Source organism: Oncorhynchus mykiss, chromosome 9 (assembly GCF_057628025.1).
Source record: "Oncorhynchus mykiss isolate SJ-2025 chromosome 9, ASM5762802v1, whole genome shotgun sequence".
Classification (NCBI taxonomy): Eukaryota; Metazoa; Chordata; class Actinopteri; order Salmoniformes; family Salmonidae; genus Oncorhynchus; species Oncorhynchus mykiss.
Genome location: NC_143030.1, coordinates 66,597,276 through 66,621,991, shown reverse-complemented (window position 1 = coordinate 66,621,991; position 24,716 = coordinate 66,597,276). Strand labels below are relative to the sequence as shown.

The 24,716-nt window shown below is 44.0% G+C and overlaps 1 protein-coding gene across 4 annotated transcripts in view; it reads left to right on the top strand.

The window, feature by feature from the left end:
* The window catches only part of LOC110531231 (membrane-associated guanylate kinase, WW and PDZ domain-containing protein 3), a 259,379-nt gene that overhangs the window by 160,472 nt on the left and 74,191 nt on the right, over positions 1–24,716 (top strand). For all 4 annotated transcript variants that reach the window (XM_090185057.1, XM_036988576.2, XM_036988577.2 and 1 more), the window contains exons 2-3: positions 4,328–4,444; positions 9,838–9,957. Coding sequence is in view for 2 of the 4 variants with exons in the window: in XM_036988576.2 (XP_036844471.2) it covers positions 4,328–4,444; positions 9,838–9,957 (237 nt within the window). In the remaining 2 variants the exon portion in view is untranslated. The remainder of the gene's footprint in view (positions 1–4,327; positions 4,445–9,837; positions 9,958–24,716) is intronic.

Below are 24,716 nucleotides of genomic sequence, written 5' to 3'. Positions count from 1 at the left end.
GGTTTTAAGTACCTCAATGGATCGTAAAGGAAGTCATTCTACAAACTATCACCCTCAAGCACTTAAGGAGATCACAAAGATTATGGATACATTATAACTAGTTGATACAGTGCCTTGCGAAAGTATTCGGCCCCCTTGAACTTTGCGACCTTTTGCCACATTTCAGGCTTCAAACATAAAGATATAAAACTGTATTTTTTGTGAAGAATCAACAACAAGTGGGACACAATCATGAAGTGGAACGACATTTATTGGATATTTCAAACTTTTTTTAACAAATCAAAAACTGAAAAATTGGGCGTGCAAAATTATTCAGCCCCCTTAAGTTAATACTTTGTAGCGCCACCTTTTGCTGCGATTACAGCTGTAAGTCGCTTGGGGTATGTCTCTATCAGTTTTGCACATCGAGAGACTGACATTTTTTCCCATTCCTCCTTGCAAAACAGCTCGAGCTCAGTGAGGTTGGATGGAGAGCATTTGTGAACAGCAGTTTTCAGTTCTTTCCACAGATTCTCGATTGGATTCAGGTCTGGACTTTGACTTGGCCATTCTAACACCTGGATATGTTTATTTTTTAACCATTCCATTGTAGATGTTGCTTTATGTTTTGGATCATTGTCTTGTTGGAAGACAAATCTCCGTCCCACTCTCAGGTCTTTTGCAGACTCCATCAGGTTTTCTTCCAGAATGGTCCTGTATTTGGCTCCATCCATCTTCCCATCAATTTTAACCATCTTCCCTGTCCCTGCTGAAGAAAAGCAGGCCCAAACCATGATGCTGCCACCACCATGTTTGACAATGGGGATGGTGTGTTCAGGGTGATGAGCTGTGTTGCTTTTACGCCAAACATATCGTCTTGCATTGTTGCCAAAAATTTTGGTTTCATCTGACCAGAGCACCTTCTTCCACATGTTTGGTGTGTCTCCCAGGTGGCTTGTGGCAAACTTTAAACGACACTTTTTATGGATATCTTTAAGAAATGGCTTTATTCTTGCCACTCTTCCATAAAGGCCAGATTTGTGCAATATACGACTGATTGTTGTCCTATGGACAGAGTCTCCCACCTCAGCTGTAGATCTCTGCAGTTCATCCAGAGTGATCATGGGCCTCTTGGCTGCATCTCTGATCAGTCTTCTCCTTGTATGAGCTGAAAGTTTAGAGGGACGGCCAGGTCTTGGTAGATTTGCAGTGGTCTGATACTCCTTCCATTTCAATATTATCGCTTGCACAGTGCTCCTTGGGATATTTAAAGCTTGGGAAATCTTTTTGTATCCAAATCCGGCTTTAAACTTCTTCACAACAGTATCTCGGACCTGCCTGGTGTGTTCCTTGCGCTTTTAACGGACCTCTGAGACTATCACAGTGCAGGTGTATTTATACGGAGACTTGATTACACACAGGTGGATTGTATTTATCATCATTAGTCATTTAGGTCAACATTGGATCATTCAGAGATCCTCACTGAACTTCTGGAGAGAGTTTGCTGCACTGAAAGTAAAGGGGCTGAATAATTTTGCACGCCCAATTTTTCAGTTTTTGATTTGTTAAAAAAGTTTGAAATATCCAATAAATGTCGTTCCACTTCATGATTGTGTCCCACTTGTTGTTGATTCTTCACAAAAAAATACAGTTTTATATCTTTATGTTTGAAGCCTGAAATGTGGCAAAAGGTCGCAAAGTTCAAGGGGGCCGAATACTTTCGCAAAGCACTGTATATGGAGGGTGAAAAACCCTGACCCTGGGAGATATACATGGAGGAGGCTTAAAGCAGCCATCTTGATTACTTCCTAGTCTTGTTCTTGCTGGCATCAAAAGTAAAAAATAAAAATTAATAGGAGATCAGACCACCATCTAATTGGCCTCCATATAACTCTTACAACATTTCCACGTGGACGGGGATATTGGAAAATTAATCAAAGCCTATTGGACAACAATTTGTTCTTAACTTAAACAAAATAATTCATAACTGACTTTTTTTGTACAACATATGCACAGCAGAACCCCTTATTGTATGGGACACTTTCAAATGTACTTTTAGAGGCCATTCAATGCAATACTCATCATTTAAACATTTAAAAGCAGTTTAGGTCAAAAGAGATTAGACTAATAAAGGAAATAGAGGAAGTAACAGCGCAGGTAGATGGTAATGGAAACTGTACTTTAGAGGCACAAAATAGGTTAGAGGACAAACAAAAAAAAATGGAGGTACTTATTCAAGAACGATCAAGTGTAATGTATTACAAAAATAAAACAAATTGGATAGAAAATGGGGGAAAATGGACAAACATTTTCTTGAATCTTCAACACAGAAATTCCACCAAAAATAATTTACAGAAACTCATTACAAATGATGGAGTTATCCATGATTCACCAAATTATATTTTGAAAGAGGAAGCAAAATATTTTAAGCTAATGTTTTATTTTCAGTCTCCTCCATTTTCACTGAAAGATGTTAACTGTAAGGATTTCTTTCCTAATAATAATGTAAAATTAACACATTTACAGAAAGACCGGTGTGAAGGCCAACTTAAAGAAGAGGCACTTTTTGAGGCAATAAAATATTTTCAATCTGGAAAAACACCAGGGCTTGACGGTATACCAGTAGAGGTTTATCAGGCCTTTTTTGATGTACTCAAAGATCCATTATTAGCATGTTTTAATTACTCTTATACAAATGGTAGACTTTCAGGTACTTAACAAGATGCTCTGATTTCATTACTACTGTGACAGGACCCAGGTGGTAAGTATAAAGATCCAGTCCATTTAAAAACTCTAACACTTCAATGTTGTGATGCGAAAATCCTGGCGAAATGCATAGCATATAGAATAAAAAAGGTCATACCAGATATTGTTCATTCTGATCAGATAGGTTTTTTACATGGACGATATATTGGAAATAATATACAACAATTACTTGAAACAATTGAACATTATGGAACATTGAAGATACCAGGTTTGGTCTTCATAGCTGATTTTGAACAGGAGTTTGATAAAGTACGATTAGAATTTATATATAAATGCCTGGAATACTTTAATTTTGGTGAATCTCTTAAACAATGGGTTAAAGTTATGTACAGCAACCCCAGATCTGCCTGGTGTGTTCCTTGTTCTTCATGATGCTCTCTGCGCTTTTAACGGACCTCTGAGACTATCACAGTGCAGGTGCATTTATACGGAGACTTGATTACACACAGGTGGATTGTATTTATCATCATTAGTCATTTAGGTCAACATTGGATCATTCAGAGATCCTCACTGAACTTCTGGAGAGAGTTTGCTGCACTGAAAGTAAAGGGGCTGAATAATTTTGCACGCCCAATTTTTCAGTTTTTGATTTGTTAAAAAAGTTTGAAATATCCAATAAATGTCGTTCCACTTCATGATTGTGTCCCACTTGTTGTTGATTCTTCACAAAAAAATACAGTTTTATATCTTTATGTTTGAAGCTTGAAATGTAGCAAAAGGTCGCACAGTTCAAGGGGGCCGAATACTTTCGCAATGCACTGTATATGGGGCATACAACATCTCAGCAGACTTTGTTGCGATGAGACCTAATCAAGAAATCACTTATTCTGTTATTGAGAAACAGAGAAACAATGGGTATTGATTCTAACAACACTATAACTGGGGTCCTGTCAAAGCACATCCTCCCCACCCTGAGGAAGATGCCTTGCATCTCTCTCTCTCACACACACTTCTAAAGAACAAACCGCTGGAGCCTGAGCTGATACTCAGAGAGGGATCCTGTTCACACACCAGAGAATGTGTCGTCGTCCCCCCCCCCCCCCCCCGAGGGGATGCCTGGATTTCCCTCCTCCTTCAGGATGAAGAACATCCCCCAAACGTCCTCCATCTGCCTAAACTTCTGTTGTTCCTCCAAGGCAGCAACACTGCCAGCCATTGTGTTATGTTCTCCTGTTATTCATGTATGCATCTGGATACTTGGTGATTCAAGCCAATTAATTTTTCACCTTTGTCTCACATGACAGTTCCTCTACCAACGGAGCCTATAGCCCCCCCCCCCCCCCCCCCCCCCCCCCCCCGAACAACAATGCTGTCACACAGCCCAGAAATGTCTAAACTGTCCTCCTACACACACTCTCGCTGGGGGCATGCTTTCCATCACAGTCACCGGTACCTGTCAGATAGTTTTGAAAGGGATGATGGATCTTTCTCATTTACCCACTGGTGGTTATGCGTTTAGAGTTCCCAACTGTTTAAGAATGTTGGAGGATGGTCTAAATTACGTTTTGTGAATGTCCTGTGTGTGGTGTGTGTTCCCTCCGACATTGTACTGTGCTGACCCAGATGTTTCTCCTCTCCACAGGCAAGGTTCTGAATACAGACCTGCGTCACTACCTCAGCCTGCAGTTCCAGAAAGGTTCGCTGGACCACAAGCTCCAGCAGGTGATCAGGGATAACCTGTACCTGCGCACCATTCCCTGTGAGTAGTAACGCCCCGGGCTTCCCCCCTTTTTTCTCAGAGTTTCCTGTCTACTCCACATGTGCCTGCTCGTTAACGGCTGTTCCATGTGAGTAGGACACCAGATCTCAAGACTGACGGTCACTAGCACTTCAGTAGCCAAGCAATCCTATTTGGCCCTGCCATCAGATAGAAATGCCCCCTTCACAGGTGTCCATTAATCAGCAGAGCAGTTTGCTTTTCCCAAAAGACATGCTACTTCTCCCATGAGGACACAGTGCTTGGCATTCATTGGAACCATCCTCCTCAGAACCCTCCGCTTGTGTCTGGATTGATGAAGAGAGTGATTAGAGGAAGAGTGACATGTCAATCACAGTCCTTCATTTTCACAGTTCCATCTCTCTGTCCCTCATTCATTTTCTCTCCTCTTGGCGCTGTGTGTTTAATCATGGATTCTTCTTCTCTCCTAACTGGGGGCATTCTATGCCACATCTCTGAGGTCTACAAAGCAGCCGTCAAACCTTCACTATAAAGGCCATCAACTTCACACATAACTACTCTTTGATAGATGAGATAGGAGATCTCTCACTCCATTTTCCAATACTAATATGTAGGCCTTGGAAGTTAATCTCCAGAATATAATATGCATGTAATTATGTTTAATTAATATATATTTCCATAGTAACCTAATTCCTTCTAAGTACTTGGTGCAACTCTATGCTTCATCCACCCACTATGAATGACTGTGTTTGAGCATGTGTCTCTGGGCCTTTAAAACAATGACTCCACTTAATGACTCCCCTTTGTTTGAGAATGTGTCTCTGGGCCTTTAAAACAATGACTCCCCTGTGTTTGAGAATGTGTCTCTGGGCCTTTAAAACAATGACTCCCCTTTGTTTGAGAATGTGTCTCTGGGCCTTTAAAACAATGACTCCCCTGTGTTTGAGTGTGTGTCTCTAGGCCTTTAAAACAATGACTCCACTTAATGACTCCCCTGTGTTTGAGTGTGTGTCTCTAGGCCTTTAAAACAATGACTCCCCTTAATGACTCCCCTGTGTTTGAGTGTGTGTCTCTAGACCTTTAAAACAAGGACTCCCCTTAATGACTCCCCTGTGTTTGAGTGTGTGTCTCTAGGCCTTTAAAACAATGACTCCCCTTAATGACTCCCCTGTGTTTGAGTGTGTGTCTCTAGGCCTTTAAAACAATGACTCCCCTTAATGACTCCCCTGTGTTTGAGTGTGTGTCTCTAGGCCTTTAAAACAATGACTCCCCTTAATGACTCCCCTGTGTTTGAGTGTGTGTCTCTAGGCCTTTAAAACAATGACTCCACTGTGTTTGAGTGTGTGTCTCTGGGCCTTTAAAACACTGGGATAAATAAGTGGTGTGGAAAAGCGTTTTATATGTATACCCTAGTGGTTTTAAATGGACAAAAGGGCAAATTGGTGGGATTCAAAGTGCAGATTTTCTACGCTACTCTGCCGAATTACATGGCAATTACTCCCCATTTCACAATTTATTAATGCTACAGGACACATTTATATCATCTTTGAGTCACTATTTTAATTAGCATATTAAACGTTTCTAATTTGTGACTTTGTTATGAGGGAGAGCCACCCATCCTCTCCTGAACGGCAGATTTTCTCATGTGGAAATATAATGCTGATGAATAATTGTGAATAACAGGCATCTAAATAAATTGCTGATGTTCATTTTCACTAGATGGATACAGTATAACTGTTTAGTGTCTGTCAGTTTCATGAGTTAATGCATTGTTAATGTTCTCAGTATATAAATCATGAGGGGCTATATCGACGACTGCGGACATTAATGGTAAATACTGTTTTGTGAAAAAATTTATAAAAAAGCCATACAAATTCTGAGAGGAAAATGTGCTACGGTAAGTAAGTACGCCAGGCTCTAATGCAGCTCATATTGAATTACTATGGCTGTACAGTCATACCCTGTAGCATTTCAAGCATTGACCCTAGTCTAAGCCTAGTTTGTCTCTAGTGCATGGCTGTTTGTTTCTGCCTCCTCATCAGTGCTAGGGGTTATATTTTGACTGGTGGTGCAGGTCAGCATATGACCCATGTCGCCACTGCTTAGCCACTGATGTTTGTGTGACTGTGAATGGCGTTTCACTGTGCAGGGAGACGCTGCCTATCCTCTGCTGTGTGACTGCGACTATGGCCTTCCACATTGCATGGAGCCCGAATGCTCTCGGCGTCTCTCCCTGGGATCCAGAATGGCTGCTTGGCCCCGCTATACCTCTCCTCATCGCAGCCCTCTAAATGGCAGCTCAGAGAGAGGAGCGTGACTTCTCCCCAGTCCCCTCCTGAACACACGGGCAGAGACATCATTAAAGGTCACTCACGAGAAAGAAGGGAAGAGAAAAGACAGAAAAGGAAGGAAGGAAGGAGAGTCAGTGCCAGGGGTCCAAATCACCACATAATCCTTGAAGCTTGGCTGAACCCTCTGCCTCCTCTTCTCCTCTGGGCAGTAATATCCGTAGTGGCACCGCAGTAAGCTCTGAGGCTCACTGGGAGATAACAAAGTGAGAAGGATGACAAAACTGTATAAGAAAAAGTGCCCCAGGTATTCAATACAAAGAATAGTTTTCTCTTAAGAAGATTTAAGTATCTTCCATTAAACTTTTTCTAAGCCTGTGAAACAAGACACCATAACCATGAACATAGATAGCTTTTCCGTTAATAGGGAATATCTACTCGGAGTGGAAAAAACATTAGGAACCTAATGTTCCATCCTAATATTGAGTTGCACCCCCCCCCCCCCCATTTGCCCTCAGAACAGCCTCAATCCGTTGGGGCATGGACTCAAACAAGGTATCGAAAGTGTTCCGCAGGGATGTTGGCCCATTTTGACTCCAACACTTCCTACAGTTGTGTGAAGTTGGCTGGATGTCCCTTGGGTACCAGACCATTCTTGATACACACAGGAAATTGTAAACCATGAAAAAGCCAACTGTGATGCAGTTCTTGACACACTCAAACCGGTGCGCCTTGTTCAAGGGCACTTAAATCTTCTGTCTTGCCCATTCACCATCTGAATGGCGCACACACATTCTTGGAAAAGGAGTTATCTATTGGAAGCCAGACACGACAGGGTCAGGTCTCAATGTGAATATGTGTGATAGCCTTCCAGTGGTGCTCCTGGTCTTCTTGTAAGCAGCTTAAGCAGCTGGCAGTGTTTCACGGTGGTGACGCTTCGCTGTGTAAACAGATACACTAATTGTTTTTTTTCTTGGACTCTGTCTGTCTGTCTCTCTGTCTGTCTCTCTGTCTCTGTGTTCCACTGTCTGGGCTGTTCCACAACAATACGCTACCTAATGTAGAAAAGTGGCAATTCATCTTCACTAGATCCACTCCAAATAACCTAATACCTTTTAACCTTTTAATGATGTTTGCGTTTTTGTGCTGCTGTTCAGTATTGTTTTGGTTCGATAGTTTCATTTCTTCAAAGGTGACATTTTTGAGAACATTAACAGAACATTTTTTGCTCACCTCCCTCTCCTCCCTCACCTCCCTCACCTGCCTCACCTCCCTCACTTTTTACCCTGATCCCAGCACTAACTTTTCTCTGGTGTCTACTTCAAACGACCCGTTCTTGATTATCCTCTCTCCTCTACCTCAAAAGACAGACTGAATCCTTGATTCTTCCCCTCTGGTGAGTCAGATTGTTACATGAGAAAGACTGAGCCATGTAACTCTCAAGCAGGACTGTCAACATCTCAGTACACTAAATTGTAGGAATATTGGTTGAAGCCTATCACAAAATCTGTTCTGAAACCAGATTTCCAAGCGCAAACACAAGAATACAGTATTCTGTTTTTCCTGTTTCTCTGTTCAAGGATTCTCATATTACTGTCTTTGGTCTTTGATTCGACCTCTGATAGAATTCAATAGTCTACTTTATCAGATGACCAGGATGGAGGGAGTGAATATGGAGGAAAGGAGGGAGGGAAATAGAGGGAGGTTCAGGAGAGATAGTATTAAAGGAGTCCATTTGGGCTCCTGTCAGGTTGTAGTTCACTCGAGGTAAACATCCAATTATATCTGAGCCATGTCCCCTGATGCGTAAAATGTTTCCAATATATTTATACTTGTTTCAATGTATTTCGGATGAGGGGATCAACTTGTTAAAAGGACCAGCTTGTTGGCGTCAACTGCAGTACAAAGGCAGTTACAGCAGATGTTATTTTAATGACTGCTCCATGCTTGGTTTATACTGGCATGTAGTGTATAGTGCTGCAGTTTCCAGATTGAAAACCACAATTTTACGCAATTTAGGGTGAAGAATAGAGATGAAGGATGGAGAATGAAAGAACAGGAAGAAAAATTAAAAAGGTCTGGAATGTTTTTCAACTGTTGCTTTTATATAGTTTGTTATTGTCAAAACAGAAAAGGGGAAAAACCCATCTTCTCAGCTCTGGAGATGAACATACCTCAGAAGTCCTTGAAACAACCCATCTTCTCAGCTCTGGAGATGAACATACCTCAGAAGTCCTTGAAACAACCCATCTCCTCAGCTCTGGAGATGAACATACCTCAGAACTCCTTGAAACAACCCATCTCCTCAGCTCTGGAGATGAACATACCTCAGAAGTCCTTGAAACAACCCATCTTCTCAGCTCTGGAGATGAACATTCCATCAGAACTCCTTGAAACAACCCATCTTCTCAGCTCTGGAGATGAACATACCTCAGAACTCCTTGAAACAACCCATCTCCTTAGCTCTGGAGATGAACATTCCATCAGAACTCCTTGAAACAACCCATCTTCTACCATTGTGTAACCCCAAACAAAAGTCAGTTGCAGTGTTCTTCATATCCCCCTCCCACTTTCATAATGGATTCCATTCTGCCCTCATTAGAATAATCTATTCATACAGTGCCTTGCGAAAGTATTCGGCCCCCTTGAACTTTGCGACCTTTTGCCACATTTCAGGCTTCAAACATAAAGATATAAAACTGTATTTTTTTGTGAAGAATCAACAACAAGTGGGACACAATCATGAAGTGGAACGACATTTATTGGATATTTCAAACTTTTTTTAACAAATCAAAAACTGAAAAATTGGGCGTGCAAGATTATTTTTTGATTTGTTAAAAAGGTTTTAAATATCCAATAAATGTCGTTCCACTTCATGATTGTGTCCCACTTGTTGTTGATTCTTCACAAAAAAATACAGTTTTATATCTTTATGTTTGAAGCCTGAAATGTGGCAAAAGGTCGCAAAGTTCAAGGGGGCCGAATACTTTCGCAAGGCACTGTAGCTTAGTTGAACATGGTTTCTATCCTTCTTCTGTGAATACATGGCTGGATCGGCATCTCGACTCTTCCCAATGGGAACTGTCTGTTATCCTCACTCTGTGTCTGTTGTGTTGTCTCTGGCAGGTACCACGCGGCAACCCAGAGAGGGGGAGGTTCCTGGAGTGGACTATAACTTCATCAGTGTGGAGGAGTTCCGTGTGCTGGAGGAGAGTGGCCTGCTGCTGGAGAGTGGAACCTACGACGGTTGGTCTGAGCGTCTGGGGGAAGTCTATGGGAGGTGGACATTACAACACCCAGTAACACTATTCCCCACGACTTATGCATTGTTCGTTTACTCATTTATAGTACCTGCTGAGATGTCACTGTCATCCAGGTCATCAGATAAACTCAATATAAACATGGCATTCATGCATTGTAAATGTGAAAGGAAGTAGGTCTAGCTTCCCAAGAGTTTCTTCCGGAGCAACATAGCATAGTCCCACTTAGCATTCAAAGTAGGTTGATGATTTCTCAGAAGCCAGCGGTCAGCATTGTGACAGAGAACCCTGGAGGACCCTCATAGCCAGTCATATCCAGACGTCACCAGTACGCAGGATAAATAATACATCCTCACAGTGAGGACATATAGCAGGCTGATCTACATATGGCTGTTTCAGCTCTATCTCGGGATGTTACTTATTAATGTGGGCCCTTTTGACCTCCGGGGAATCTCCACCGGACAACTGAGGCATAGACACACACACATGCACACCCACACACATGCACACCCACACGCGTGCACACGCAAACACATTTTCTCTCGCTCCCTCTCCCCCTCTCTGTCTCTTATGCTCATGAGATTTAGTTTTTGTTCACAAGGGAATGTGTAACGTTTTGTCAATGATCTCTGTGACTTAGAGCCTGGTTTATTACCGGCAGCCCCATTCCTTTGGTCTGAGAGGAAGTCTATGCCAGGCTGGATGTATGTGTGGATGGTTGGCTTCTCCCATCGACCAAGCCGTCAGTGGGACTAATCTCTGTGATCTCTAGGCAGACAGGCAGGGCCTGATCACCTGTCGCTGTGGAGGTGATCTGTCAGGGAGTGACTAGGTCCAAGGTTACAGCTCTATGTTAACCATTTTCTGTCTGTATTACTGACTCTGGCCTCGACTGTAGGCCCTTGGTTGAAAGGAGGTTTGTGGTCAATGTTTTGGATGGACACAGGTCTTTCACTCTCTTTCTCTCCCTCCCTCCCAGAGTAGCTAACTCAACCTCAGGGAGGAAAGTGCCAACAAAGGTTGGAGCTGTTTTATTTCTCAATAGGCACAGAGAGGCTGAGAGGCCATGAGTAGCACTTTCTTGCAGTTGAGAGCTGTGCCTTGACTCCAGAGCAGGGTACGTGAGAGTCTATACACCAGGGTTCATAACTTGTCTTCCTCCTCTCTCTCTACCGCTCAGTATAGACCACAGCCAGGGCAACATTAATTATAAAAGACAGAATTGGCCAGAAAAGAAAGCAATGATAGAAAAAATACTGAGATAAGAAATAATGGGTTTGTTTATGTAAGCTGTAGGCCTGACTCAGTGAGGTACTGATAGAGGAGCTGTACCTGTGATGTGATGCTGCTGTATTGTAGAGAGCACAGAGCAGCAGCTTATAGAGCACATCTTATTATAGAATAACTATCTTCAAAGTAATGACTCGGGACGTCGGGTTGTGAAATGAAAGCTTCTTTTAGTAATACTACTTGTTCACATTACATTGAACAGCTTTAGATTCTACAAAACGATAAAAGAAAGTTGCTGGTGAAAGACAGGATAATCACTTGTCACTTGTACATAACTGGCGCGTTCTCCGTTTTTCTATTACCTGAATGCAAGGCATTCTGGTACTTGCAGTCAATAGCATGATCCAATACTATCCAAAACAACATAAATATGTATGCAGTTCTCTCAATCTCCATCACACAAATTCTAATACAATTACATATGTATATAACTCTAAAGAAAATATCTTTAGATACAGCTCAATTCATGAACTGTAAACATTAACTCTGTAACCTGTTAAAAGTTCCAACACGTATAGGTCTTTGAAGAGCTCCAGTAGAGCTGAGTATTACTGAAGATAAGAGCAGCCAGGGCAATGGGCCAGCTCACAGGACTGGGGAGGGAGGGAGAGGGTGAAGGTGCTGCACTGGCAAGACAAACAGAGGACAATCCCAGAGAGAAGGATTAAGAAAGGCTTCAATGCTGAGAAATGTCAGAGTAGAGTATGCGGAAAGATTTTCTGTGTTTCACTGTGGGTCTAAAAAGACAAACACATATTGGATGAAAGTATACAGACTCACTCGATGCCGTTAAAAGAATCCCCTTTATCACTCGATGCCGTTAAAAAGAATCCCCTTTATCACTACATGCAGCCATATTCTAATGTACATGGTGGCTGTGCATTGGCTAAATCGGGGACTTTGGGAAGTGCTTATTAGAGACAGTAGGTCTGGCCTTTAACACCGAAACCTCAGAGCTGAGAGCTGCTGTAGTCTAGTAGAAACATCTATTAACACTGGCTCACCCTCACAGCAGAGGAATGTGGAGTTGAAAAGGGTGGCTGTGGAGTCGTGGGAATTGATGCCAAGCAGACTGCCAGCTCTGTGCCAGCAGCGGAAGGAAGCCCTTCTACTCTGGAGAAGCCTATCTATTCTGCCAGCCTGTGAAGGCTGGGCATGCTGCTGGGCAGTGGGCGCTAAACAGGAGAGAGAGGAGAGGCTCATCCTCCATGATTAATGAGTGTCTGTGGGCATGGCCTTGCCTGGCTAGTTAAGAGGCAGAGAGAGAGGGGAAAGGAGAGAAAGAGATATGGAGAGAAAGAAAGAGAGGGGGAAAATGAGTGTGTTAGAGCGGAGAGAGAAAATACTTAAGTGGTGTTCCAGGGATGCGAGCATAATGGCTGTGTCCCCTGGTGTGCTAGCGCTATGTATTCATCACAGAGAGTGATGGAGAGAGGAACACTTTTTAGCACACAAGGCCATGAGAGGAACAGTGGAATTGAGAGAAAAGGAGTGAGAGCTCAGACTGGCACTGCTATCCATGTTTTGTTGGCTGCTGCCCTACTGAGGTTCTCACAGGTTGGGCACAGGATGCCTACTCTAACCAGTTTGCAGGACTTCTCCATCTCTGACAGAACAGTAACACTACCAACACGTCCATGGCCCTGGGCCTGCTGGATCCCCCTGGGCCTGCTGGACCCCCCTGGGCCTGCTGGATCCCCCTGGGCCTGCTGGACCCCCCTGGGCCTGCTGGATCCCCCTGGGCCTGCTGGACCCCCCTGGGCCTGCTGGATCCCCCTGGGCCTGCTGGACCCCCCTGGGCTTGCTGGACCCCCCTGGGCCTGCTGGATCCCACTGGGCCTGGTGGACCCCCCTGGGCTTGCTGGATCCCCCTGGACTGTACCCATACAGGCTGGTCATGGATAAAGAATGAGGGGGAAGGTTAAAAAGTAACGTCTCCCTCCCACACACAGCACAGCAGCAAGCAGCAGTTCCTGGATGCTAATAGAACAGTGCTTGTGACTGGCTGAATAGGGCTCTATGTGAAAGCTGACCGGACTGAGTCCAAGATGATGAGGTTGACTATACTAGTGTTGCACGGCATACTGAAACTGCTGTACTTTTTCGATACTAGAATTTTTGTTCCTTTTGGTCCTTCTGTCAAATGTGTCTGGCGTCGTATATGGATTGAGAGGATTAAGTCTGACTAGTAATTTGACTGAATATTCTGAAGGGGGCAGTAGTTAGCTAACCAGGCTACTTGCGCTTGATCATGCAGCTGACACCGTGCGAGCCACTTTTGACAAACAAGCGAAAGGAGACAGAACATGCTGACAGCATGGCTTCTTCTGAAACATCATACCTCCACACCCGCAGCTTGTTGACAAAACTGGCTGCAAAAGCAAACTATGGGAATATTTTGATTATAGAGCAGATGTGGGCCAGCCCACCGAAACAACTAAGCAAAATGTGATGTGTTACAAAGCAGTGCAATGTAAGGGAAGTTTAGTTCCAAAACTCAACTATTTTTGAGTGACAATGACATGAACATATATTCAGCATGACAATCATGTGAGCATCATAATATCATTACATAACCCAAACGTAATGGGAAATGTACTCATAACTTGACCACAATACATTTAGCAATATTCTATCTGGGATCCTTGGGATGTCCCTAACCTTAACCCTTACCTTAACCATTTTAAATGTCAACTTCAATGTGGGTAAAGTCAGAGTTGGGACCTCCCAAGGACCCCAGATAGCAATGACCATATATTTAGACTACTTAAAATCAAATCAAATGTATTTATTTAGCCCTTCGTACATCAGCTGATATCTCAAAGTGCTGTACAGAAACCCAGCCTAAAACCCCAAACCGCAAGCAATGCAGGTGTTGAAGCACGTCTTCTTGGTTGTCTGGGCTTGTTAGCAGTAGCCCTGGGCAGAGCATTGCACTCTGGGAAGTGAAATGCAGTCTGGGAGTCATAGTATGCTGTGTAAAATCCATTGCATTTGTATGGTGTCACTGTATATGCCGTATCTGTCATACCAACCCTGACTTTAGACCATACTACTGTACTGCTGTGTGAGGTTGACTGTAGGTAGAACCCTGACTGCTGTGGAGTGTGGATGAGGTTGACTGTAGGTAGAACCCTGACTTTAGACCATACTGTACTGCTGTGGAGTGTGGATGAGGTTGACTCTAGGTAGAACCCTGACTGCTGTGGAGTGTGGATGAGGTTGACTGTAGGTAGAACCCTGACTTTAGACCATACTGTACTGCTGTGGAGTGTGGATGAGGTGGACTGTAGGTAGAACCCTGACTTTAGACCATACTGTACTGCTGTGGAGTGTGGATGAGGTTGACTGTAGGTAGAACCCTGCCTTTAGACCATACTGTACTGCTGTGGAGTGTGGATGAGGTTGACTGTAGGTAGAACCCTGACTTTAGACCATACTGTACTGCTGTGGAGTGTGGATGAGGTGGACTGTAGGTAGAACCCTGACTTTAGACCATACTACTGTACTGCTGTGTGAGGTTGACTGTAGGTAGAACCCTGACTTTAGACCATACTGTACTGCTGTGTGAGGTTGACTGTAGGTAGAACCCTGACTTTAGACCATACTGTACTGCTGTGTGAGGTTGACTGTAGGTAGAACCCTGACTGCTGTGGAGTGTGGATGAGGTTGACTGTAGGTAGAACCCTGACTTTAGACCATACTGTACTGCTGTGGAGTTTGGATGAGGTTGACTGTAGGTAGAACCCTGACTTTAGACCATCCTGTACTGCTGTGGAGTGTGGATGAGGTTGACTGTAGGTAGAACCCTGACTTTAGACCATACTGTACTGCTGTGGAGTGTGGATGAGGTGGACTGTAGGTAGAACCCTGACTTTATACCATACTACTGTACTGCTGTGGAGTGTGGATGAGGTTGACTGTAGGTAGAACCCTGCCTTTAGACCATACTACTGTACTGCTGTGGAGTGTGGATGAGGTTGACTGTAGGTAGAACCCTGACTTTAGACCATACTGTACTGCTGTGGAGTGTGGATGAGGTTGACTGTAGGTAGAACCCTGACTGCTCTGGAGTGTGGATGAGGTTGACTGTAGGTAGAACCCTGACTTTAGACCATACTACTGTACTGCTGTGGAGTGTGGATGAGGTTGACTGTAGGTAGAACCCTGCCTTTAGACCATACTACTGTACTGCTGTGGAGTGTGGATGAGGTTGACTGTAGGTAGAACCCTGACTTTAGACCATACTGTACTGCTGTGGAGTGTGGATGAGGTTGACTGTAGGTAGAACCCTGACTGCTCTGGAGTGTGGATGAGGTTGACTGTAGGTAGAACCCTGACTTTAGACCATACTACTGTACTGCTGTGGAGTGTGGATGAGGTTGACTGTAGGTAGAACCCTGACTTTAGACCATACTACTGTACTGCTGTGGAGTGTGGATGAGGTTGACTGTACGTAGAACCCTGCCTTTAGACCATACTGGACTGCTGTGGAGTGTGGATGAGGTTGACTGTACGTAGAACCCTGACTGTACTGCTGTGGAGTGTGGATGAGGTTGACTGTAGGTAGAACCCCGACTTTAGACCATACTGTACTGCTGTGGAGTTTGGATGAGGTTGACTGTAGGTAGAACCCTGACTTTAGACCATCCTGTACTGCTGTGGAGTGTGGATGAGGTTGACTGTAGGTAGAACCCTGACTTTAGACCATACTGTACTGCTGTGGAGTGTGGATGAGGTTGACTGTAGGTAGAACCCTGACTTTAGACCATACTGTACTGCTGTGGAGTGTGGATGAGGTAACTGTAGGTAGAACCCTGACTTTAGACCATACTGTACTGCTGTGGAGTGTGGATGAGGTTGACTGTAGGTAGAACCCTGACTTTAGACCATACTGTACTGCTGTGGAGTGTGGGTGAGGTTTACTGTAGGTAGAACCCCGACTTTAGACCATACTGTACTGCTGTGGAGTTTGGATGAGGTTGACTGTAGGTAGAACCCTGACTTTAGACCATACTGTACTGCTGTGGAGTGTGGATGAGGTTGACTGTAGGTAGAACCCGGACTTTAGACCATACTACTGTACTGCTGTGGAGTGTGGATGAGGTAACTGTAGGTAGAACCCTGACTTTAGACCATACTGTACTGCTGTGGAGTGTGGATGAGGTTGACTGTAGGTAGAACCCTGACTTTAGACTATACTGTACTGCTGTGGAGTGTGGATGAGGTTGAGTGTAGGTAGAACCCTGACTTTAGGCCATACTGTACTGCTGTGGAGTGTTGATGAGGTTGACTGTAGGTAGAACCCTGACTTTAGACCATACTACTGTACTGCTGTGGAGTGTGGATGAGGTTGACTGTAGGTAGAACCCTGACTTTAGACCATACTGTACTGCTGTGGATTGTGGATGAGGTTGACTGTAGGTAGAACCCTGACTTTAGACCATACTGTACTGCTGTGGAGTGTGGATGAGGTTGACTGTAGGTAGAACCCTGACTGTACTGCTGTGGAGTGTGGATGAGGTTGACTGTAGGTAGAACCCTGACTTTAGACCATACTGGACTGCTGTGGAGTGTGGATGAGGTTGACTGTAGGTAGAACCCTGACTGTACTGCTGTGGAGTGTGGATGAGGTTTACTGTAGGTGGAACCCCGACTTTAGACCATACTGTACTGCTGTGGAGTTTGGATGAGGTTGACTGTAGGTAGAACCCTGACTTTAGACCATCCTGTACTGCTGTGGAGTGTGGATGAGGTTGACTGTAGGTAGAACCCTGACTGTACTGCTGTGGAGTGTGGATGAGGTTGACTGTAGGTAGAACCCTGACTTTAGACCATACTGGACTGCTGTGGAGTGTGGATGAGGTTGACTGTAGGTAGAACCCTGACTGTACTGCTGTGGAGTGTGGATGAGGTTTACTGTAGGTGGAACCCCGACTTTAGACCATACTGTACTGCTGTGGAGTTTGGATGAGGTTGACTGTAGGTAGAACCCTGACTTTAGACCATCCTGTACTGCTGTGGAGTGTGGATGAGGTTGACTGTAGGTAGAACCCTGACTTTAGACCATACTGTACTGCTGTGGAGTGTGGATGAGGTTGACTGTAGGTAGAACCCTGACTGTGCTGTGGAATGTGGATGAGGTTGACTGTAGGTAGAACCCTGACTTTAGACCATACTGTACTGTACTGCTTTGGAGTGTGGATGAGGTTGACTGTATGTAGAACCCTGACTGTGCTGTGGAGTATGGATGAGGTTGATTGTAGGTAGAACCCTGACTGTGCTGTGGAGTATGGATGACGTTGACTGTATGTAGAACCCTGACTGTGCTGTGGAGTATGGATGAGGTTGATTGTAGGTAGAACCCTGACTGTGCTGTGGAGTATGGATGACGTTGACTGTAGGTAGAACCCTGACTGTGCTGTGGAGTATGGATGAGGTTGACTATAGGTAGAACCCTGACTGCTGTGGAGTATGGATGAGGTTGACTGTAGGTAGAACCCTGTCTGTGCTGTGGAGTATGCATGAGGTTGACTGTAGGTAGAACCCTGACTGTGCTGTGGAGTATGGATGAGGTTGACTGTAGGTAGAACCCTGACTGTGCTGTGGAGTATGGGTGAGGTTGACTGTAGGTAGAACCCTGACTGTGCTGTGGAGTATGGATGAGGTTGACTGCAGGTAGAACCCTGACTGTGCTGTGGAGTATGTGGAGTACTGTATGGCTAAAATGTAAAAATGTGTTAGACCATACTGAAAGTTAATAAACTAATGTGTCTGCATCCTGCCAGCATGCAGCTGTGCTCCCATATCAACAGGTGTTTTGTTAGCTTGTTGTTGTCATTATGGTCATGGGAGACATCTAATCAAATCAAAGTTTATTTGTCATGTGCGCCGAATACAACAGGTGTAGTAGACCTTACAGTGAAATGCTTACTTACAGGCTCTAACCAATAGTGCAAAATGGTATTAGGTGAACAATAGGTAGGTAAAGAAATAAAAACAACAGTAAAAAGACAGGCTATATCCAGTAGCGAGGCTATAAAAGTAGCGAGGCTACATACAGACACCGGTTAGTCAGTCTGATTGAGGTAGTATGTACATATAGATATGGTTAAAGTGACTATGCATATTTGATGAACAGAGAGTAGCAGTAGTGTAAAAGAGGAGTTGGTGGGTGGGACACAATGCAGATAGCCCGGTTAGCCAATGTGTGGGAGCACTGGTTGGTCTGCCCAATTGAGGTAGTATGTACATGAGTGTATAGTTATAGTGACTATGCATATATGTTTAACAGAGAGTAGCAGCAGTGTAAAAGAGGGGTTGGGGGGCTCACAATGCAAATAGTCCGGGTAGCCATCTGATTACCTGTTCAGGAAGGAGTCTTATGGCTTGGGGGTAAAAACTGTTGAGAAGCCTTTTTGTCCTAGACTTGGCACTCCGGTACCGCTTGCCATGCAGTAGTAGAGAGAACAGTCTTTGACTGGGGTGGCTGGGGTCTTTGACAATTTTTAGGGACTTCCTCTGACACCGCCAGCCCCGTCGATGAGAATGGGGGGTGTGGTCGGTCCTCCTTTTCCTGTAGTCCACAATCATCTCCTTAGTCTTGGTTACGTTGAGGGATAGGTTGTTATTCTGGCACCACCCGGCCAGGTCTCTGACCTCCTCCCTATAGGCTGTCTCCTCGTTGTCTGTGATCAGGCATCCCACTGTTGTGTTGTCTGCAAACTTAATGATGGTGTTGGAGTCGTGCCTGGCCATGCAGTCGTGGGTGAACAGGGAGTACAGGAGGGGACTGAGCACACACCCCTGGGGAGCTCCAGTGTTGAGGATCAGCGTGGCAGATGTGTTGCTACTTACCCTCACCACCTGGGGGCGGCCCGTCAGGAAGTCCAGGATCCAGTTGCAGAGGGAGGGGTTTAGTCCCAGGATCCTTAACTTAGTGATGAGCTTTGAGGGTACTATGGTGTTGAACTCTGAGCTGTAGTCAATGAATAGCATTCTCACATAAGTGTTCCTTTGGCACACGTCCTGGTAATCCATCTGGCCCCGCAGCCTGTGTATGTTTTACTCACGTCGGTTACGGAGAGCGTGATCACACAGTCATCCGGAACAGTTGATGCTCTCATGCATGCCTCAGTGTTGCTTACCTCGAAGCGAGCATAGAAGTGATTTAGCTCGTCTGGTAGGCTCGTGTCACTGGGCAGCTCGCAGCTGTGCTTCCCTTTGTAGTCTGTATTAGTTTGCAAGCCCTGCCACATAAGACGAGTGTTGGAGCCGGTGTAGTATGATTCAATCTTAGCCCTGTATTGACGCTTTGCCTGTTTCATGGTTCGTCGCAGGGCATAGCAGGATTTATTGTCCCACACCTTGAAAGCGGCAGCTCTACCCTTTAACTCAGTGCGAATGTTGCCTGTAATCCATGGCTTCTGGTTGGGGTATGTATGTGTGGGGACGACGTCCTCGATGCACTTTTTGATAAAGCCAGTGACTGATGTGGTGTACTCCTCAATGCAATCGGAAGAATCCCGGAACATGTTCCAGTCTGTGATAGCAAAACAGTCCTGTAGTTTAGCATCTGCTTCATCTGACCATTTTTTTTATAGACCGAGTCACTGGTGCTTCCTGCTTTAATTTTTGCTTGTAAGCAGGAAGCAGGAGGACTGAGTTGTGGTCGGATTTACCCAATGGAGGGCAAGAGAGAGCTTTGTACGCGTCTCTGTGTGTGGAGTACAGGTGATCTAGATTTTTCTTCCCTCTGGTTGCACATTTAACATGTTGATGGAAATTTGGTAGAACTGATTTAAGTTTCCCTACATTAAAGTCTCCGGCCACTAGGAGCACCGCCTCTGGGTGAGTGGTTTCCTGCTTGCTTATTTCCTTATACAGCTGTCTGAGTGTGGTCTTAGTGCCAGTATCTGTCTGTGGTGGTAAATACATGATCACGAAAAGTATAGCTGAGAACTCTCTAGGCAAGTAGTGTCGCCTGCAATTTATCACAATACACTCTACTTCAGGCGATCAAAATCTAGAGACTTCCTTTGATTTCGTGCACCAGCTGTTGTTTCCAAATATGCACAGATCGTCTTACCAGAGTGTGCTGTTCTATCCTGCCGGTGCAGCGTGTATCCCGCTAGCTGAATATCCATGTCGTCATTCAGCCCCGATTCCATGAAGCATAGGATATTACAGTTTTTGATGTCCCGTTGGTAGGATATTCTTGATCGTACCTCGTCTAGTTTATTGTCCAATGATTGCACGTTGGCGAGTAGTATTGACGGTAACGGCAGCTTTCACACTCGTCTTTTCCGGGTCCTGACCAGGCATCTGGCTCTTTGTCCTCTGTACCTGCGTCGCCTCCTCTTGCAAATAACGGGGATGATGGCCCTGTCGGGTGTTTGGAGAATGTCTTGTGCTTCTTGCTTGTTGAAGACAAATCTTTGTCTAATCCGAGGTGAGTGATCGTTGTCCTGATATCCAGAAGCTCTTTCTTTGCCGTAAGATACGGTTGCAGAAACATTATGTGCAAAATAAGTTACAAATAACGCGAAAAACCCCCACATAATTGCACAATTGGTTGGGCGCCCGTAAAACTGCTGCCATTTCTTCCGGCGCCATTTCTGCACTTCCTAGCATATCTACAATGCATTCAGAAAGTATTCACACACCTTGACTCTCTGTGCCCCACATATACAATTATCTGTAAGGTCCCTCAGTCGAGCAGTGAATTTCAAACACAGATTTAACTACAAAGACCAGGGAGGTTTTCCAATGCCTAGCAAAGAAAGGCACATATTGGCATAGCCACAGGAAGTAGGGGTGCTGAGAGTGCTGCAGCAACCCCTGAAAAGTCCCAAAAAATATATAAAAATACACCCAATCACTACAAAGGTACAGGCGTCCTTTCTAACTCACTTGCTGGAGAGGAAGGAAACCGCTCAGGTATTTCACCATGAGCCCTATGGTGACTTTAAAACAGTTACAGTGTTTATTGGCTGTGATAGGACAGAACTGAGGATTGCTCAACAACATTGTAGTTACTCCACAATATTAACCTAATTGACAGATTGAAAAGAAGGAAGCCTGTACAGAAAATAAATATTTTCAAAACATGCATCCTGTTTGCAATAAGGCGCCATGGTAAAACTGTGACTAAGGAGTTTTTTAGGATAAAAAAATGGAATATAGCTAAGCACATGCAAAATCCTAGAGGAAAACCTGGTTCAGTCTGCTTTCAAACAGACAATGGGAGACAGATTCCCCTTTCAGCAGGACAATAACCTAAAACACAAGGCCTAATACACACTGGAGTTGCTGACCAAGACAGCATTGAATGTTCCTGAGTGGCCTAGTTACTGTTTTGACTTAAATCAGCTTGAAAATCTATGGCAAGACAACACTGCATCTCATGTCCACAAAGTTGGAGTGTATAGTGTGTCTCTCTGGTTCCACCCCCTGCCTACTACCTACCTTTTTGTTAACATGTCTCACAAACGTTAAACCCACATCAGGAATGTAGCCCCCCTACTCCACACACTAGTGATGCGCGGGTTGAACTAGTCTGAAAAACATTGTTTGGTATTCACAACAGAACAGATGTTTGTGATTTAATAAATGATCTCACATGACTAGTGACGGACAGACCAGGCTGAAGGAGTGAATGCAAGCAGTGAAGAACATTTGCATGTTTGTGATCCTCTTGTGTTTGGATGATCAGCACATTCACTCATCCGAGACATTCGGCGAACACTTCTCTCCAGACACACAGCCTAGTCTGGACCAATTCACATAATGCTTAGAGGTGATGGCTGAAGGGTGGCTGGGTTTCAGGCAGGTTGAATAGAGATAAAACATTACTTTTAAAAATCCATTAAATCATAATTCTTGCAATTTAAATCTAATCTAATGCAATTTAAATCTATGGACTACATTGAGGTTTTTCTCTCATTATTTTCGACTATCTGTCCTTAGTGCGTAAGCCTAAGCTTTAGGACCTAACTATACGTGCACAACATAGCCTGCACGCTAATCACCAAATGCTTTTTGGAACAGGCAGAAAAATCAATACACGGAGGCAAAAAGGACAATGACGGAGTTGATTTGAATTAGGGAAAAGTTAGTAAATGGAGAGTTGAAAATAAAGAGAAGGGAGGGCCAGAAAGATTTGGGGAAGTGGTAAAAGAGGATGATAGCAGTAATGTGTGATGATTGTGAAGCGTTATACAAATTCAGCAGTCACAAGATGGGGACTTCAAATAGGCCTATGGCAACAGTAGCCTACTGGTTGTATTTGTATTTATTAGTGATCCCCATTAGCTGTTGCCAAGGCAACAATACAAAATGTATAATACCACCATACAACAATATTACTATATACGTGTGTGCTAGAGCTTGTATGTATGTGTGTGTCTGTACCTTTTGTGTGTTTCTCTTCACAGTCCCCACTGTTCCATAAGGTGTCTTTTTGAAATCAGATTCTACTGCATGCATCAGTTACCTGATGTGAAATAGAGATCCACGTAGTCATGGCTCTATGTAGTACTGTGCGCCTCCCATATTCTGTTCTGGTGACATGTCTTGTGGGGATGCATGGGTCCGAACTGTGTGCTAGTAGTTTAAACAGACAGCTCAGTACATTCAGGTTGTCAACACTTCTTACAAAAACAAGTAATGATGAAGTCAATCTCTCTTCCACTTTTCCACAGTCAATCTCTCTTCTTCCGCTGCCCTGTTCTGAGACAATTGTACTTTTTGCAAGTCCCTCTTTGTGGCACCTGAGAACACGACTGAACAGTAGTCCAGGTGTGACAAAACTAGGGCTTGTAGGACCTGCCTTGTTGATAGTGTTGTTAAGAAGGCAGAGCAGCGCTTTATTATGGACAGACTTCTCCCCATCTTAGCTACTGTTGTATCAATATGTTTTGGCCATGACAGTTTACAATCCAGGGTTATTCCAAGCAGTTTAGTCACCTCAACTTGCTCAATTTCCACATTATTCATTACGAGATTTAGTTGAGGTTTAGGGTTTAGTGAATGATTTGTCCCAAATATAATGCTTTTAGTTTTGGAAATATTTAGAACTAACTTATTCCTTGCCACCCATTCTGAAACTAACTGCAGCTCTTTAAGTGTTGCAGTCATTTCAGTCTCTGTAGTAGCTGACGTGTATAATGTTGAGGCATCCGCACACATAGGCACAGGCTTTACCCAAGTAGTAAAGATTTTAAAAAGTAAGGGGCCTAAATAGCTGCCCTAAATAGCTGCCCTGGGGAATTCCTGATTCTACCTGGATTATGTTGGAGAGGCTCCCATTAAAGAACACCCTCTGTGTTCTGTTAAACAGGTAACTCTTTATCCACAATATAGCAGGGGTGTAAAGCCATAACGCATCCGTTTTTCCAGCAGCAGGTTATGATCAATAATGTCGAAAGCCCCAATGAAGTCTAACAAGACAGCGCCCACAATCTTTTTATCATCCATTTCATCAGTCATTTGTGTGAGTGCTGTGCTTGTTGAATGTGCTTCCCTATAAGCATGCTGAAAGTCTGTTGTCAATTTGTTTACTCTAAAATAACATTGTATCTGGTCAAACACAATTTTTTCCAAAAGTTTACTGTTGGTAACAGGCTGATTGGTCGGCTATTTGAGCCAGTAAAGGGGGCTTTACTATTCTTGGGTAGCTATGACGTTTGCTTCCCTCCAAGCCTGAGGGAACACTTTCCAGTAGGCTTAAATTGAAGATATGGCAAACAGGAGTGGCAATATCGTCCGCTATTATACTCAGTAATTTTCCATCCAGGTTGACAGACCCCGGTAGCTTGTCATTGTTGATAGACAACAATTTATTTTTTCACTTCTTCTAGCACTCACTTTACGGATTTCAAAAGCACTATGTTTGTCTTTCATCATTTGGTCAGATATAGAGTGGGGCAAAAAAGTATATAGTCAGCCACCAATTGTGCAAGTTCTCCCACTTAAAAAGATGAGAGAGGCCTGTAATTTTCATCATAGGTACACTTCAACCTTGACAGACAAAATGAGAGAAAACAATTCAGAAAATCACATTGTAGGATTTTTAATGAATTTATTTGCAAATTATGGTGGAAAATAAGTATTTGGTCACGATTTCTGGCTATCACAGACCTGTAACTTCTTCCTCCACTCGTTACCTGTATTAATGGCACCTGTTTGAACTTGTTATCAGTAGAAAAGACACCTGTCCACAACCTCAAACAGTCACACTCCAAACTCCATACAAGACATACAAGACCATTGATAATCTCCCTCGATCTGGGGCTCCACGCAAGATCTCACCCCGTGGGGTCAAAATTATCACAAGAACGGTGAGCAAAAATCCCAGAACCACACGGGGGGACCTAGTGAATGACCTGCAGAGAGCTGGGACCAAAGTAACAAAGCCTACCATCAGTAACACACTACGCCGTCAGGGACTCAAAT